Below are 16,887 nucleotides of genomic sequence, written 5' to 3' on the forward strand. Positions count from 1 at the left end.
AACATGCCCACTGTTCTTCTGTATGAAAAGCTACAAGCTGTCAAACATGAGCCAATAAGAAACTGCTATTAGATTTTGGACCCAATTAGTGGTATAGGTGGTCAGATTCAGAGGAAATAGGTGTAATTAAAATTAAAAAAAAAAAAAGCCTTCTGAATATAAGGCATCAAAATCAGATTACTGTCGAATGCATTGAAAGTGTTCACTTTAAAAATGCGTTTGGAAATGATGCTATGTTGATATGAGGCCCATAGATACAATGAACTTTCATGTTAATTAATAAAAATAAAAACATACTGGTCTTAAATTTCTTATTCGTAGTATACATTTTCTGCAGTACAGTAAAATAAATAAATAAATAAATAAATAAATAAATAAATAAATAAATGAGACTAAATTTCAAACTATGATGATCGGTTGATGGGTAGAGTCAGTGCACTGTCATCCACGTATTATACTGTATTACTCGTAACACATAAAAAGCATATCCTGCATTAATATATTTACAATATGATGATTAAACATGATTAATGTATCTTAATTACACATATTATGAGCTCTGCAAAAACACAACTTTTCAACTCAGTTTTGACATGCAATGCATCGTTTCGCAGTGGGTTTAAATCATTTTCCGTTCTTAATAATCATTGTAAATGTTTAATTTAATTACACTGGAAAGAGTAAAACGAAAGTAACCATCCCTTCCTCATAACTCAGCTGTATGAATATTAAACCATTCATGTAAACAGAACACGTCACAAACCTCCCTGGAACTTTCGAGACGTTCCTCTTCCAGAATTGCTTCTTGCTTCCGTCGTTTGACATTTTCTGTTTGTTGTGCGTTATCCTTTTGCTCATTTAGAGGCTGGTATTTAAAAATGATTCCAAGACAGTGTTTATTTACTCTCAGTCTCTTCCTGAAAAACTCAGTGAGAAGCCATATTGACAGCCTCCAGCGAACAAGCTCTGTTTCTATTGGCTGGTTCAAGCAAACTATAGTTTTCCCCAATGAAAAGTGAGACTCTCCTTATGTGAGTAAAACACAAATTCACGGCAAAAACTCGTTTTTAAAGAGATGATGATGTCACGTCATTTCTGTAATATATATATATATATATATATATATATATATATATATATATATATATATCTGTAAATGTTTACGTTACAGAAGTACTAAAGGGATGTGTTAATACTGTTTGGAAAATGTAATGTATTCAATTTAATAGATTTTAACTGGAAATGGAAGAATTCATAGATTTATATTCCTGTTTTGAGTATGGGTATGAATAATCCCATTGCTATAACAAATTCATTTCTCCAGATAAATAGAGTACGAATTATAAACCATGTTAAGTAAAATAAATAAATACAACAACAATAATAATAATAATAATAATAATAATAATAATAATAATAATAATAATAATAATAATAATAATAATAAATTATTGGCCATTCCTAAGGAATTAGCAACCTGTGCAGTAAGGAATAGGGTTACTTGTTTTCATTTCCAGGCTGATAGTATTTTATAAATTGTTTTTAAATAATGCAGTTTGCTGTGGTAACTACTGAAGCAGTGTTCCGCCTCAGATGCTGATGGGATTGCCACTAGAGATGTGGCATGTGTCTGGTGCTGTCTGTGCATGACAGTAAAACGCATGTCTTGATGGTCCACTACTCTTTGTCAATCTGACAGAACAGTGGAGCTGGAAGCTGTCTGTCAGGATGGGAATAACTGTCAGAGGTCCACAGGAGAAACCAGGATATGGACAGGTGAGCAGGAGATGACAGTGGAAAAGTGAAGGAGCTCAACTGGGCTGAAAACCATGCATGACCCAACACCTCAGTTGGGTGAACTATTTTGGTCTTGGTGTACACTATTTGTTATGGTACACAGAAAGGCCAGGTGGGGGTCATATTACATGTGGGAAGTTAACTTGTGTTGTGGCAGGAGAAATGGGTTTCCCATTCATATTTGTGGATGTTGCCAACTCAGGGCCCTATCACAAAACATGCACTATTTACAGTGATTCTGTTATTAAAATAATGTGTGTAATTCATTAAACCATTTACTAAATAGGGGTTGGGGTTTATTTTCATGCTAAAAAACTTTCTTTAGCCTCAGATTAAACGTCTTTGGATAAGGTAATGTGTGTTGCTGTCATTTTGTTAAATTACCAACAACTACTGCCTGTTTGGGGTAATTGGTTATTAAATATACCGTACAGTATATTTGTATTATTGTAATATTTTTTTGTTTGTTTGTTTGCTTTTACTGTGTTTGTAGCTGATCAGTCTTTTATTAGGTTTACCACTGAGGTTGGCCCCCTGGACCCTACCCCCCGGACCCCACCCCCTCACCTGCATCTGAGTCATGAACACCCAGAAATTTTGGCCACCAGCTGCCACTGTGCTGATGTATCCTGTAACCAAAAGTTAAGGAATATGGTTGTGCGGGCAGGAAAATAAATTTGCAGTTGAAGGACTAGCTGACCATGTTCACAGATACAGACATCATGCACCTAAATGGGTTCCATCACATTTCTCCATGCATAGCTTGACAGCTATTACCTTCTTGAGCAAATTCAATGAAGATATGCTTTAAACAGCACAGCCCTGCTAAAAAATGCACTTTTTGATTTGCCAAAGAAAAAGCATATTTTCTAAATGCATGACTTTACTTTTAGAGAAAATCCCCTCAATAAGTTGGTTGTTACCTGTGCCTCACTGATGGACAATAAAATTGTCTATTTTACATTTGTCAATGATGCATTCGGGTCAATTTAAACTTGTTATCATTAATAATATTATTAGTATGTGCTAATACAGTTCAATAGGACATATTATGCATGTTAACGCACGTTCATGTCTGTGTAATGAAGAATCTATCTATATAATGGGCCGTTGCATACACAGTGTGTCTTGAACAGAGGAGGTATTGACTTTAGGACGTTGCGAGGAGGTTGGCGTGTATTTGCATACCCTACGCGATGACGAAACGCGCAGGTCGTATTCTCGCAGTTTTACCGGTAAATAATAGAATCCGCTAGGCAGCTGCAGCCACTATTGATGGGAGTTGCAGCTACATTATAAGTAGATTTAGACATTAAATAACAGTTCTGTGTATAGTAAAAGAAATACATAAATAAATAAAACACAAGGAAGAACTGGACTAGTTAATACACCGAACAACAAAGCAGCCCATGCTCTGACAGTGTCAGATCGGTTGGATTTCCTTTCGTATTAAGAATGGAAAAGCAGCCGAGTGTGTTGTTGACTTCTCTTCTCCTGGTAAAAAGCAGGCTTTTTGAAGTCACCTTAAATCGAACACTTTTGACATGGAAGGAAGTGCATCTCAGGAGAAAGAAAGTCTCAGGCAACACCAGTAACAGACTCAGATTTGGTAAGTAAAATAACAGAGAAAATGTGTGCATTTACACCAATCTTTATGTTTTGGAACAGGTCAGTACATACAAGGTTAATGCTGGTATTATGACGTCACAAGCAAATTTTGTCCGCTATATGTTATTTTGTTTCACAAAGAAAGTAAAGCAAGTGAAACACATTTTGCTTAATCTCAATGTAAATGGAAATGTTTAGCACATAATGTGTGGTGCGTGTAAATCATGCTACGATTACGTTAGATCCATCGGCGGCGATGGAAAAGTCTTATTCTACTCGGTACTGTACTGTCAGAAAAATAACGTGATTTAAGACATTGCATAGTTTACCTTTCTTTTCATCCATAAGAAAAAAAACACCACATTATTAGAAACATTAGTCATACTGCTTATAAAAGTATTGATTGTCATGAATTCTATACTTCGTGTACTAGTATACAGAAAATCGTGTAGTTTCTAATGTTATTAAAGCAGAAGTTTCATGTAATTTTATTATTGTTCTGCTTTGCTACTTTGAAATACCCGGAAGTAGTGTTTCATTTGTTACTTTGGACATCAAATTTAGTTTTGTCACGTGGCTTCTTTTGGTACTTTCGTGACAGCTGTGGCTCCCCTTGTTTTTCCTACGGGTTCAGCAAACACAATTCCATCTGACCTGAAAAAAATTGCAATAATTAAAATAGGAATTATATATATATATATATATATATATATATATATATATATATATATATATATAGTTGTCCTTGTTAACAACCAAACCACTGCTATAAAGATTGCTGTTATTATGTTGTTTTGATAAAACTGTAAGGTACAAGTTGCCGATCTTGGCAGAGGTCCGCAAGGAAGTGCTATATTGGTCCCTTTGCCGATTTTAGGTTTGGATGGAAAGTCGGATGGGGCAAGTTCACCTCCTCACACTCCAACTATCACTGCTAGTTAGGTGCCCTATGAGTACAGGCACATATTGGCCCTACCCTTCAGGGTTTGGCAGGTGAAATGAGCTATTGGATTGTCAGCGAGAATGGAGGTTGCCTATTGATCTTTACAGGGGTGGATATAGCACAACCAAAACAACTTTACTTTAAAAGCTGAAACACTTGTTCAGTTATTGTCAGCTAAATACAAAGCCATTGTTTGAAAATGCTGACACTATTTGACCTATGAGTCAGCACCCTGACTACAGCACCATTACTGTTAGCTTGTATTGCCTTTTTTCATATGCTCAGTGATTCGCTGGATTTGTATACCATTTATTTAAAATGTGCATTCTGGCACCGGGGCGTTCTAATGTGCCACTCTCCTATACACAGTACTACTATAAATGGAAAACAAGTAAATAGGCATAAGGGACTAAAAGCTTTCCCCACTGAAAGATCCACTGTGTTCCACTAAATGTGCAGTTGCTGTCCTAAACTGAGAATGTACTGAAGAGAGTATTGTTGGAAAGTACTGACATTGCACACAACATAAAAACCTTACTGCAGAAATTAAAATATAAGGTTCTTGATGTTTTACCAAGCCCTGAATTTTAAGGTAGAACTGTGAAATGTTTTATCTTTAAAACAACAATACCAAATAATGGCCTAGATCACCTGGTTTTCACAAAAAGTAATTTCCTAAACTAGTCAGTAACAACCACAATATATTAACCATTCCTAGAGCAAGTGTCAAATAAGTCACCCTAAAGATACACAGTGCACACTTCTGTAACAGCAAACTGCTGCTTTCAAGAGTTGTCAATTGATCTGAAAGTTGTCAAAAGGCATTGAAATTAATGAGGGTCCACAGTATCTGATGATTTTATTTAAGAATGAAATGGAAATGACATGATGCAATGTTTACTGGAATAAAGGTGTCAGTACTTTGCACTGTGCTTGTTGTGGCATACTCTCATTTACACTTTCTGTTATTCCAAAGGTTGTTATTTACCTGTGCCTGCAGCTCGACAATAACATAAATAACATGGTCATCTTGTCTGTAAATAGAGCTGTTTCAGTGGTGGTATTGTATCAGAAATATACTAATAAGAAACATCTGCTACAAATCAAGGATTACTGTATATCCCGGTAGCTCTTCCATCCTGAGTGCAGGCTATCGTTCCATTTAAATAAAAAAAAAAAAAAGCAATTCGACACATTTTAGGCCTGCTTTTCAGTCACATATATGAACATGTAAAAGCGCCTTAAACCGCAAATGTGAACAGGGTTGCAGACCTAAATATGCGTTGGCCCTGGGCCAGCACAGTAGTGTGGACAGGGTCTTTATATATAATATTAAAAAAAAAAAAAAGAAATACTGCAGAATGACTACTACATTTGTATGTTGTGTTGTCGTCTTTCTGATTTGCTGTTGAAACAATATTGTAATTTTTATATTTGCCTTGTGTGATCAAATCATGGTTATGCAATTCATGGTATAAAAGGACAGTGCAGATATTAGTTAGCGGTTATTTAAGGCACATGGATATAATTCAGGAAACTTTTTTGTTTGTTAACTTTGCAGAAGCAAACCATCTACCAGTAATTCCAACAGAAACCTTTCATTTATAAATTAAAATTCAAGTGTTTTGTGAGGCATTTTGGAGTAGTTTGCCAGAGGTTTTTGCTGTCCTGTTGGGAAAGGCTGGTGGATTGAGGTTTGTTTGAACAGGTTTGAATATGAAATGCTGTACTCAGCAGTGCTAGTGTTTGTATGCAAAACACATAGGCATTTGTGATTGCATAAATACTCAACACCGCATCTGGCTTGTTCCATTTAATCTACCTTAGTACTGGCTGTGTATGAAGTTTCTGTGATGTTGATGATTTGATCAGTCCTCAATTATTTATTAAAAACACAAAACCTGCACTCTGTTACACAGCAAACAGTTGAGAGGCTTATTAAAAACACACAAACACACAAACACATGTTGTTTCAGATGATTAACTTTGTGCCCAAGAAAAATATAACACAGAGCATGCTTGGATGTTATGTGTATATTAATGGTAGCATATATCCCTTGGCACACATGCCCCAAATCCTGTACTGGGAGAAAATGAAACAAAAGGTTTTGCTACATGCAAACAAAAGCTTAAGCTAAAAAGGTGTTTCCTTAACTTTGCAAATGATTATTTTCATTGATGTATGAATGTACAGTGTGGGTGTTTTTGGGGAAGTGTTCATAAGCCAATCAGATTTAAATTAACCAGGCCATGAGAACTGCTGTCAGACCTTCCATTATAATGCAAAGTTTGAATTCACTTTTAGGATTCTCTGGCTGTGCCACCTAGTGTGAGTCAGGCTGGGTTGCCTAGCAACTACAGTATATGAACACACCACAGAAGAGAACTGTTTTTGTTGCATTTTTTGGGAGGGAGGGACATTAAGCAACCACTTAAGGCATGTTTTAATCTTTGCTAATAAGATTTGGGATCTAATCGCTTCATACTTAACCTCTACATTGTTTTCATATGTAAATTTGTAATTAACCGAAAATGTAATTGGAAACGGTGGATTTCATCTCAAATCCCAAGATCATCAATGCACTTTGAGTAAAAAACAGTGTTTTTTGTTTTTTTTTAAAAAGGTAAATCATTAAGTAGTACAGTATACTTGTATTTCTTTGATGTGTAATATGTCTCGGTTACCCACGTGTAAGAACCCTCTGGTATTTAACATTGTGTGTACTGCATAGGGAGTTGAGCACAAAGTGTTCTTTGTGTCAGATCAGAATGTATAAAAGATGTAGGCCAGCCTCAAACACTACAGTTTTGGTTTGGTGGTGGTTATATGGTTATGGTGAATCTAAACGGATTTCTTTCAATACTGTAGAACTTTTGAAATCCCTCTCTTCAAGGATGGCCCTATTGACCTTTTTATTCACGTGTTCATGTAAAAGAAAACAAGATGTGAGGAAAAGACAAAGTTGAGCTGCTCCACCATTACTGATCCAAATTTCTTGTATTAATGCATATGACATGCCCTACATTTTTGTATCGCAAGGTCTCCTGTCTTTCTATCTCAACTGTTCATTTATCTGTAGAAGCTCTACGTAGCAAATGTTTTTTTTTTACAGGGAAAAGCTTTATTTTGATAGATAGAGAGAAAGCATTACTCATGTAACTTTAAATTCAATTGAAAGGATAGAGATTATTATTATTATTATTATTATTATTATTATTATTATTATTATTATTATTATTATTATTATTATTTGTAGTTGTTGTAGTCAGTCGTTTTTTTCACCTTTAATGCAATCATATTTTAAATGATATGCTCTAAAACCGGTATTTTAAGTTTGCTTTATATTTCTCTCAATTTATAAAGCTGTACATATTAATTTAATTTCAAAATCCCATAACTGACCCAGTGCTGTGAGGTACCATACAAAATAAACTAGAGCTTCTTACATACAGACATCAGCTTTTTATCAAGAGGAAGCACTGGTAATCTTACAAGCACTAATGCAACCAGCTCCACAGACTGTGCAGAATGGCCTTGTCCTCCATAATTGTATTTACCTTCGCTATGCATGCCTGATCAAGTCGAGCCAATTTCTAGAGTATGCTTCCAACACAGTCCCATATCAATTTGTAAAATAGGTAGCAGTGCTAAATTGCCCCTTGTCTGATTTCTATCAATATCTACTGGAAAAAACCTAAACAAGCTAGTCATCATACTATAGTCAAGTAAGCACATCGAAATGTATGATTTTCTTTTGAGCCAACACCTTCAGGTTCAAAGCACCAGGGCCAATGCTACAAACAGCACTTTCTTTGACAATAATTCATATCTTTACCCTCTACATACCTCCTATCAAAATATTGTGTTGTGGTTTTAATTGAAGCTTGTTTTATTTATTTATTTATTTATTTATTTATTTATTTATTAATAAAAGGGGATGAACTTCTAATCTGGAACACTGTGTGACCAATATTATACACTTCCTTCAAATATATGGAGTGCACAATAAACTGCTACACCCAAAACTAGAACTAGTTATTTTTCCACATTGAGTATTTGAAAGCAGCGTGCACAGACATATATATATATATATATATATATATATATATATATATATATATATATATATATATATATATTGCGAATAATTTTTTATTATTTTCTCCCAATTTGGAATGGGCAATTATTTTTTAGGCTCAGCTCACCGCTACCACCACTGCGCTGACTCGGGAGCGGCGAAGATGAGTACACGCTGTCCTCCGAAGCGTGTGCCATCAGTCGACCGCTTTTTTTCACACTGTAGACTCACCATGCAGCCACCCAAGAGCTACAGCTTTGGAGGACAGTGCAGCTCTCAGGCAGCTTACAGGCAAACCCGCAGGCGCCCAACCAGTCTACAGGGGTTGCTGGTTTTATTATTATTATTATTATTATTATTATTATTATTATTATTATTATTATTATTATTATTATTATTAGACAACATTGACTTTATCTCTGGTCCACCAAGGGGCTTTAAATGACAAGCCGAGGAGTTTAAAAAGATACAAAAATGTATCCAATCACAGCAGTTCCTCAGTTGAATCCACACCGTCGCCACTCCAGAGGTCTTTTCCTCTGATGGGAACTAGCCTCGACCATGAGGCATGTCTGAAATCAGCCTTGTATATTTTAGAGTTTTATAAATAATGTAAACCAATGTGTGAAGGATTACTGTGTGAAAATATATTGTAGATAGCTCATGGTTACCTTTTCGCTGCTCCTTTATAATCTCTATAATTTGAATAAAGTTTATTTAGGTAAACTAAAAAATATATATACAGTATATCTATGACCATGATCCCCACAAAGTATAGAAACTGTGGACATTTTAAACTACTTAACTCATTCACATTTGTTATACTACATGAAATATCACAGAAATAAAACAAGCTTTTTTAATTTTAAAAGCAAAAAAACTATAAGGAAATTGGCAAGTTACTTGCAAAACAATTTAACCAACTTGGTGTCGACTTACATGAAAAGGTAGGTCATACTGTTCATAACACCATTGTGAAGTCAGATCATTGTGTGGTATAACTGTGTCCCTGGAGCTTCATTACAATTGGACTAACAGTTCACATGGACGGTGCATATAGGAGGCCCGTATCCGTGTCACAGGGTGAAATAATCATCTGCAAAAGCATAATACCCAATCTTCACTCCAGATAGGTATTGCATGTTTGCCCCACAGGGTAAATTAAATTCTGCAGTAGCTGTTATTCACTCCTCTATATAGGTGGATCATATTAATAAGATTGATTAACTTTTTCCTGCAGCAATGGAATACTAGACAGGACTTTGTTGAGTGGCCTGGCTGAAATAGTCAGCCATCAACACCCTGTGATGGATGTTTCAATCATGGATTTATACACATTTCCACTATTGCCCGTGTAATATGTTTTAGATGATTGTGTTGTACTTTTTTGCAGTGTGTAGCTGTAAGATACAAAAATATTACCATTTCCCTCCAGGTTTCTGCCTGGCAAATGCCCTGCACAGAACAAAAGGAGTTACCGCAGGTAGGAGGCATCTCTCTGCATTGATGAAAGATGTGTAAAATACTTGGATGAGAAGTTTTCTCTCAGGTATATGCTGTATTTGATAGTACTATTTGTACTGATAGCTGAAAAATGGCAACCCGTGTGGACTGAAGATAACAGCAGGTGTAAAGGTAATTGTTAAAAGCACCCACTCAGTTTAATTACCTTTAATCAATAGCTGTAAGAAACTCTAATAAACCTATTATACTGTACAGTACATAACATAAAAGCATTATAGCACCTAATATTGAACACTGGTTATACGGTGTATCATTGTGAAATCTGGATCTCTGAAACATGATTTTGCTAAATAATTTGATACATTGTTGTTTAATGTTAAAATAAAATTCAGCTTAGTTGAACCAGGTTGTTCGCCTCTAATGTATGTCAAATACAGCTTTGTGGTTTATATTTATCAAGTTCTTTACACCAAAATGCAATTTGCACCATTTTTTTGTGAAAGAAAAAAAATGTTAATGTTGCATAATTAGAAACAAACAATATACAGTAGAATTAACATTGTTGTGCTGTTTGTTACTTGTTTTTTTCCTGTCAATTCCATTTTGGTGTGAATCAGGCCACATTTGTGCCTCTTTTAGTGGTGTTTTTCATTTAAATTTTTTATTTTCTAGCCTTTCATTAGTGCAGTGTTATAGTGGGAATATTGAAGAGTTAATGTATGAATTCAACATCAGTTTGGCCAAGTGGTTGCAGTGTGCAAGTGTAGAGGTGATGTGGTGCTCAAGTAATGACAAACACGTAAGTTCACGGTCCAAACAATGTTTCGTTTGATACCGTTTATAATCCAGGTCGTTATGACCGCAAATGATAATCCCAGGCAATACACAGCAATGTGTATAACACTGTTAAACAAGGGTTACAGTCCTGAAATAATAAACACTGTATTAAAGACACACATACGATCACAGGTCCACAGTGAGTGCTAACGTGTAAGCGGTGAAATACAGTTTATTTGTGCACAGTAGTGCAGTGTTGTCCAGGTTTGGTGCTGGCTTTAAGCAACAGCTCCGGATCGTGTTAGCCATCTAACAAGACAAACAACTACAATTAGACACGACAAACAAAACACTCGCTGTACGTTTATAGTTCTCCTTTAGTGATTCGCTCTTAACCATAACAAAGGAACAGATCGCCTAGCCACGTCCCCTTTTGTACCATCAGTCCCACCCCTTGGTTAGCAAGTGCAACCATTTCTCCTCCAATCTGCGGTTGCCACATTGCTTCCCTTCTGTGGCAATGACTTGCTAGATGGACGACTTCCACCTTTCCCTGGAAGGAATTGTCAGACCATCCAGTCCGGGGCACTCTGTTCCCTTTACACGGTGCCTTCACAGGTCGGTCAGATTTATAACCAAGATTCATTCTTTCTCTGTCACACCTCCACCATTCAAAATCAACTTTTTATCTTTTTTGGCTGTTTCTGTAGTGGTTTACAAAGATTCATTCATTAACCCTTTGCAGTCCATTTATTCAGCGCGTCTCAGGCGCGTCAGGGCCAATTTATTTTACACTTGCAGTTTATTTTAGACGCGCTGTTTAAAAGTATTTTTTTTCACAGTACAACAGGTTTAAAAGGCACTGCATATCAACAGGACACTCAGTACTGTATCTTCAGCCCCGCCCCACCCCTTGTTCAGTGTATTTTTCACATACCTCTTCATAGTTGTGCATACCGATAAATAATCTCCTGATCACTCGTTTTATCACCAAACTCCTTAATAATGCGATCCAAGTCATTATTCTATTACTATAGCATCTCAAAAAGCTCTGCAAATGTCTGTGATATTCATTGAGCGCTGGATGCAGAAGCAGCTATCTTGTTTGTTTATGTCTGTGTTATCTCTGTGGTGCCGGGGCTATGTGTATTGCTCAGATCCGCCCCTTTTTTTTCGGCTTCTCTCGGCTCCTATCAGTCACACTCGGCCATTGAATGGTTTTCTTGGCTTTTTCCGGAGAAAAAATGACTAGAGACCTGTGTTTTACGTCATTTTGATGATGTCGGACAGGGTCCGACATCGGACTGGAAAGGGAAAATTGTAATGTCAGACCTGGTCCAACATAGGACCGCAAAGGGTTAACTCACCATGAAACGCAAGCCCTGTTTGTTGTACAGTTTATTTAAAAAAAATTGATTTGGAAGTGTATTAAAAAAAAAAAAATGGTGTAAGAATATGAATATCTTATTTATTTACTTTTGTCCATGTTTTTTGCTCTTGTGCAAATATACAGATCACAAAAGTAATCATAAATGCCTCTGATTTTATACCTTTTTAAGGATTTGTTTTTCTTTTATGAAAAAATATGCCATTTTGCTTTTGACCAAATCCTCCTGTTTTAATGTTTTATAAATGTATGTTCATTTAAACAAGTCATTTGCATATTGACAGTTTATCATTTGCAGTAGTTGGGTTATATCTTTAAAAAAAACAAAAAAAACAAAAAAAAAACACAAATTTAAAATATGTAAGCAAAAATAGCAACTTTTAGGGTTAAAAACTTAGTAAAAACATTTTTTAAAAACAAAGTTATGCAAGATAGAACAGTTCTGGTACCACAGCCATTATATATAACATATAGTAAATGGTTTAAAATTGTGAGTTAAGCGACTAAAGAAAGTCTGAATTTACTATTGAACTACTATTTTCCCACTGCAGCTTAATATCTACCAGAATGTATGATACTGATGTAACTTAAAAAAGGATGGTGAGTAAGTAGATTCAAGAAACTGCACAGAGTCCTTTTCTTCAGTCAGTTGTTAGGTTTATTGAAATATGCAGGGAGCCTGGTCCCAGGTACAGGACACAGAATACTCGTTCTTACAATTGTTGCATGACATTAAATACCCTTCTGCATAGGTGTCTTTCTCCTCCTCTTTCTCTGACACTTAACCAATAGAAAAGGTACAACTCATTATCCTGTTAACATATATTTCATTTAGTGTGTGAGTGTGTGTGTGTGTGTGTGTGTGTAGTCCAGTGTGACGACCTCTGAACTCAGTGCATTCCTCAAACCCCTGGTGTCACAAAGGTCCATACATCTGGTTTTTGTCATCTTCCTTGTTCCTATCTCTCCGATTTGCCTAAGACACTTTGATCCCAGTTTCATTATCTCTTTTTGGCTCTTCGGTCCCCCTTGAAAACTAGCTTTATGACCCCGTCATAAACCAGCTGTATTTTCTAAGCAAAAACCTGTTAACTAGTTTTATAACCCAGTGGACTCCCGAAGGGCAAACTTCTTTCATGTCAGGGCTGGAGATCAAAGGACTTGTTTGTACAGCCGTGTGCTGCTGGCCAGCCATTTGCTTTGACACAAATGAATCTTAACTTCTCTACCATATTGCAGCTTTCATCTATCACAGCAGTGCTTGCATTTTTGGAACTAACAGTTTTTTCTATCCAATGTTAAATCACTTTTCAGAAAAATAACATGAATACAGCCGTCATTCCTCATGCGTAGCAAACTGCTATTCAATACTTGTTCCATGTTTTCCAACATACCCCACTTTTAAAATATAAGATGGAGGGGGGTGACCCGCTACAACCAAGTTGCTTACGTGATCCCGAGCCCTCAGATGTCCTCTTCGCTGGTTCTGAGTAGTCACATCAAGTACCGTGTTTGTATAATATATTATAGTGAAGTATGTTCCTCTCATTCTAAGTCTCTCCATTATGTGTAGGTATCTACCTTGCCTTTGCTGTTTCTCCATGTAAGTATGTCATGAGCAAAAAACAAACAAAAAAAACAAAAACAAACATACATAAAAATAATACAAAAAATGAAAAATAAACATACAGTAAACATACAGAAAAATACAGTAAATACAGTTTATCACTGTACACAGGTATTATTTCTTATTCATGGTGGCTCCCAGTAAGTTTACAGTTTCCCATCTGCCAATGGTCCTTTCTAACTGTCGATGTTGTTTTTTCCACCAAAAACACTGAATGCTATTCCACAAAATCAATACTATTATTTATTAACAGTATTATTAAAACAACATAATCCCCAAAAGTGTGCCCTAAGGCCTGCCCTGACCATCCATATCGTTTCAATACGGTGGCTTTTAATTGTGCCAAATCAACTTCGACCTTAGCTTTGAGCAGCTTCTGTTCCGCTCTTTGTAGGGCTATTTTAACCAATTTGTGCATTTGAGAAAAAATGACCGAATATGAATCTAGATATGTGTCATCCCACCAAGCAGTAATTTGGAACTCCTCTACTTCAGGTTCAGGTATATATACATATTATCCAAAACAGTTTCTCGTTCTGGTCTGAGAATGATACCTTCCCAAGGTAGGGGGTGCAAAGGGGACATACTTTTGTAGTGATTTTACCTCGATAGTACGGTTTACTGCCCTGTTTCAAGAAATTAGATCACCCCGCATGGAACAAGTGTAAATTACTGACGTACTCAATTCCTTACAGCAATCTATGCCTCCCAATTTCACCCACCCGTCCTGCTCTTTAGCTACGCAGTGCAGTGTTGGTTTAACTCTGTAAGCTCATAATCACATCTTCTATTCGAAACTACAGTACTCTCAGAATAAACTCTATGTTCCAGCTGTGGATCCCCATCCTCTTGATCAGAACCACACTCATGTTGCTCTAACACATTTAGGTGCATCATTATTTTTAACCCGTATGTTAAATTACATCTTTCTAGAATCCAATATTCTAGACCATCTCAATCTTATGATACACTTAAAACTGATTAAAACCTAAAACTATAATTTCAAAAATGATCACTATGCATTGAACAAGTACTAAAATAGTGCCTCATTTTAGACATATTCAACACTACAGCATATCATTCAAAGTTCACATGATTTCCACAATTAATGTCTAATATAGATAACCATATTTTTCAGTAGAACAGCTGTTTTCAATTGGTATTTCCATTCAAAATAGGATGTCCCATTACCTTACAAGTACATATTAATATAGTCTTATGTTCCTAACAACACTCCAAATAATCCATTGCAAGACACCAACCATTTTACCTCCCTATCATGGATGGCAGATACAATGTCTTAACAATACCACTCTTAAGTGTCATGAACAACACAAACTCCATACTCCCAGTGCCTCTAGAGGTCAATGGTACAACCTTTGCAGTTTTTGTTATTTTACTGAATGTGATTAGTAATAAATTACATGAGACCTTCCCATCTCTGCACTCCAGGATCGCTGACATATTACCTTTAGTATCTTTAAACTAAGACAAATCTTTTCACCAATCATACATCTATACCCCAAGTTTATAATACGTAGTTTCATTATCAGGTATGTTAACTGAAATTAACAGTCCCCATTACATCCCCAAAAATGTCACTTTAACGTCATCATAATTTCTTCTTTTGATATGCAGACCGGAATGATTCCCCATATGTAAGAATGTCTCTGTGGTTTCAGATACTTCCTCATGACCGTCTCTCAGCAACTTACACTCTTGTTCCAGATATATGGTAGAGCTTAATTACTACATATCATGGACAAGCATTGTAAAGTTCTGCAGGTTAATATGTACAGTTCCTGTTTGCATATCCAAATTGTCCCACAAGTGTATTGGAACTTTCTGCACAAACTCTTCTGAAATGGTCCTCTCAGTTCCGATGAACAGCATTGTGCTTCCATTCCACATGAACGCCATCAGTATTATCTCGGAACCTGTGGAGAACAAGTGCAGTATTTATTCTTTTGATTAATATCTGATTTAATTTCAAAAAGGTTAATTCTTGAATAGTCTCTTTTTCATCTGCATTGATAATGTTATTGAAATTCTAAGAATCGCCAATGTCTGTTAATTCTATCTTGTATTTTTCTCAAAGCCTACGTCCACCCCATATCGTGAACATAATATAAAATATCAGTTCCAGCATAAACCTGTAGGAGAAGAGAAAAGCCTTAGACCTGTGTCTGTACTCTGAAAGTAACTACAAATCTCTATCTGCTTCATTGCTCACAATTACTACTCTAAACTAACTGCATCAGTGCACTTAGGAATTTCCATTCTCCAGCAGGCTTGCTTATCAGTGAAACTAGTTTTCACTCCCTCATTTTTGTATTGCCAATTTCAAATTGATTTCTCCCAGTTTGTCCATTATCTCATATGAACCTCCCCAATCAGCCTTCCAACCCCCCGCTTTTTTTTTTTTTTTTAATTTGAATGGAGACCCTGAGTGGGTTGGAATCAGTGCCTGTTTTAATGCCTCAATTCAGGTGTTCATAGAGGGTGACAGCTAGTTCGCTGTATCCTTCCATGAAGTCCTGACAGAATCCAAATATGCCCAAAAAGATCTAAGGGGCAGATTTTTAATCAGCTTTTTATTTCCTGGGTCAGGTGTGTGTCCTCCAGTTTCCACCTGTACTCCTAAGAAACAAACAGATGATTTCATTAATGCAGCTTTCTTTAGATTTAATTTGAGAGCAGCGTGCTCCTCCAGCAACAGATAGTGCTTCTCCGCAGTTCCCGTTGCAACAGTATGTCGTCCACATACTGTATGATATTACCTAGTTGAGAACAGTCCTGTAAGATGTTAGTCATACATTGATCTCTCCCTTCTTGGCAAGACGTCCAGAACACATATCACAATAACAGTTGAAAAGAAAGTTTACAAAGAAATGTATTCAAACGTTAATGTTTCTCAATAACGCATACAGAAATAAAAGTACTGCCTATTCTTGCTGCAATTAATAACAGCATCCTTTTAGCAGATCAAAATAAATCAGGATCTATTATAGAAATAGTCCAGTGAGAAAAAGAAAATGTGTGTGCACATAAACCTGACCTTCATGAGCACCTGTTTATGATGCTTCTTTTTTAGAATGTGATCCACAAGCTCTACCAACCCAGAGCTCTTTGGGTGGCAGAGGACATGGAATCACTGTACTTCGCCAACCAGGGCGCAGGTTGCTTCATGCTTAAGCCAGCGAAT

The 16,887-nt window shown here is 36.2% G+C and overlaps 2 protein-coding genes across 6 annotated transcripts in view; one reads left to right on the forward strand and one right to left on the reverse strand.

Moving 5' to 3' along the window:
• tbc1d22a (TBC1 domain family, member 22a) overlaps positions 1-1,003 on the reverse strand; it is a 175,825-nt gene extending 174,822 nt beyond the window's left edge. For 2 of the 4 annotated variants that reach the window (XM_059027176.1, XM_059027177.1), the window contains exon 1: positions 764-1,003. In XM_059027176.1, coding sequence (XP_058883159.1) covers positions 764-858 — 95 coding nt within the window. In that variant the 5' untranslated portion in view covers positions 859-1,003. The remainder of the gene's footprint in view (positions 1-763) is intronic. The other 2 variants (XM_034024634.3, XM_034024635.3) reach the window with 2 other exon arrangements.
• A 1,957-nt stretch (positions 1,004-2,960) lies between these two features.
• The window catches only part of cerk (ceramide kinase), a 44,498-nt gene continuing 30,571 nt past the window's right edge, over positions 2,961-16,887 (forward strand). Inside the window, exon 1 of one of the 2 annotated variants that reach the window (XM_034024444.3) lies at positions 2,961-3,406. In XM_034024444.3, the coding sequence (XP_033880335.3) occupies positions 3,253-3,406 (154 nt within the window). In that variant the 5' untranslated portion in view covers positions 2,961-3,252. The remainder of the gene's footprint in view (positions 3,407-16,887) is intronic. The other variant, XM_034024443.3, reaches the window with a different exon arrangement.

The sequence above is a fragment of the Acipenser ruthenus genome, chromosome 7, assembly GCF_902713425.1.
Source record: "Acipenser ruthenus chromosome 7, fAciRut3.2 maternal haplotype, whole genome shotgun sequence".
Lineage (NCBI taxonomy): Eukaryota > Metazoa > Chordata > Actinopteri > Acipenseriformes > Acipenseridae > Acipenser > Acipenser ruthenus.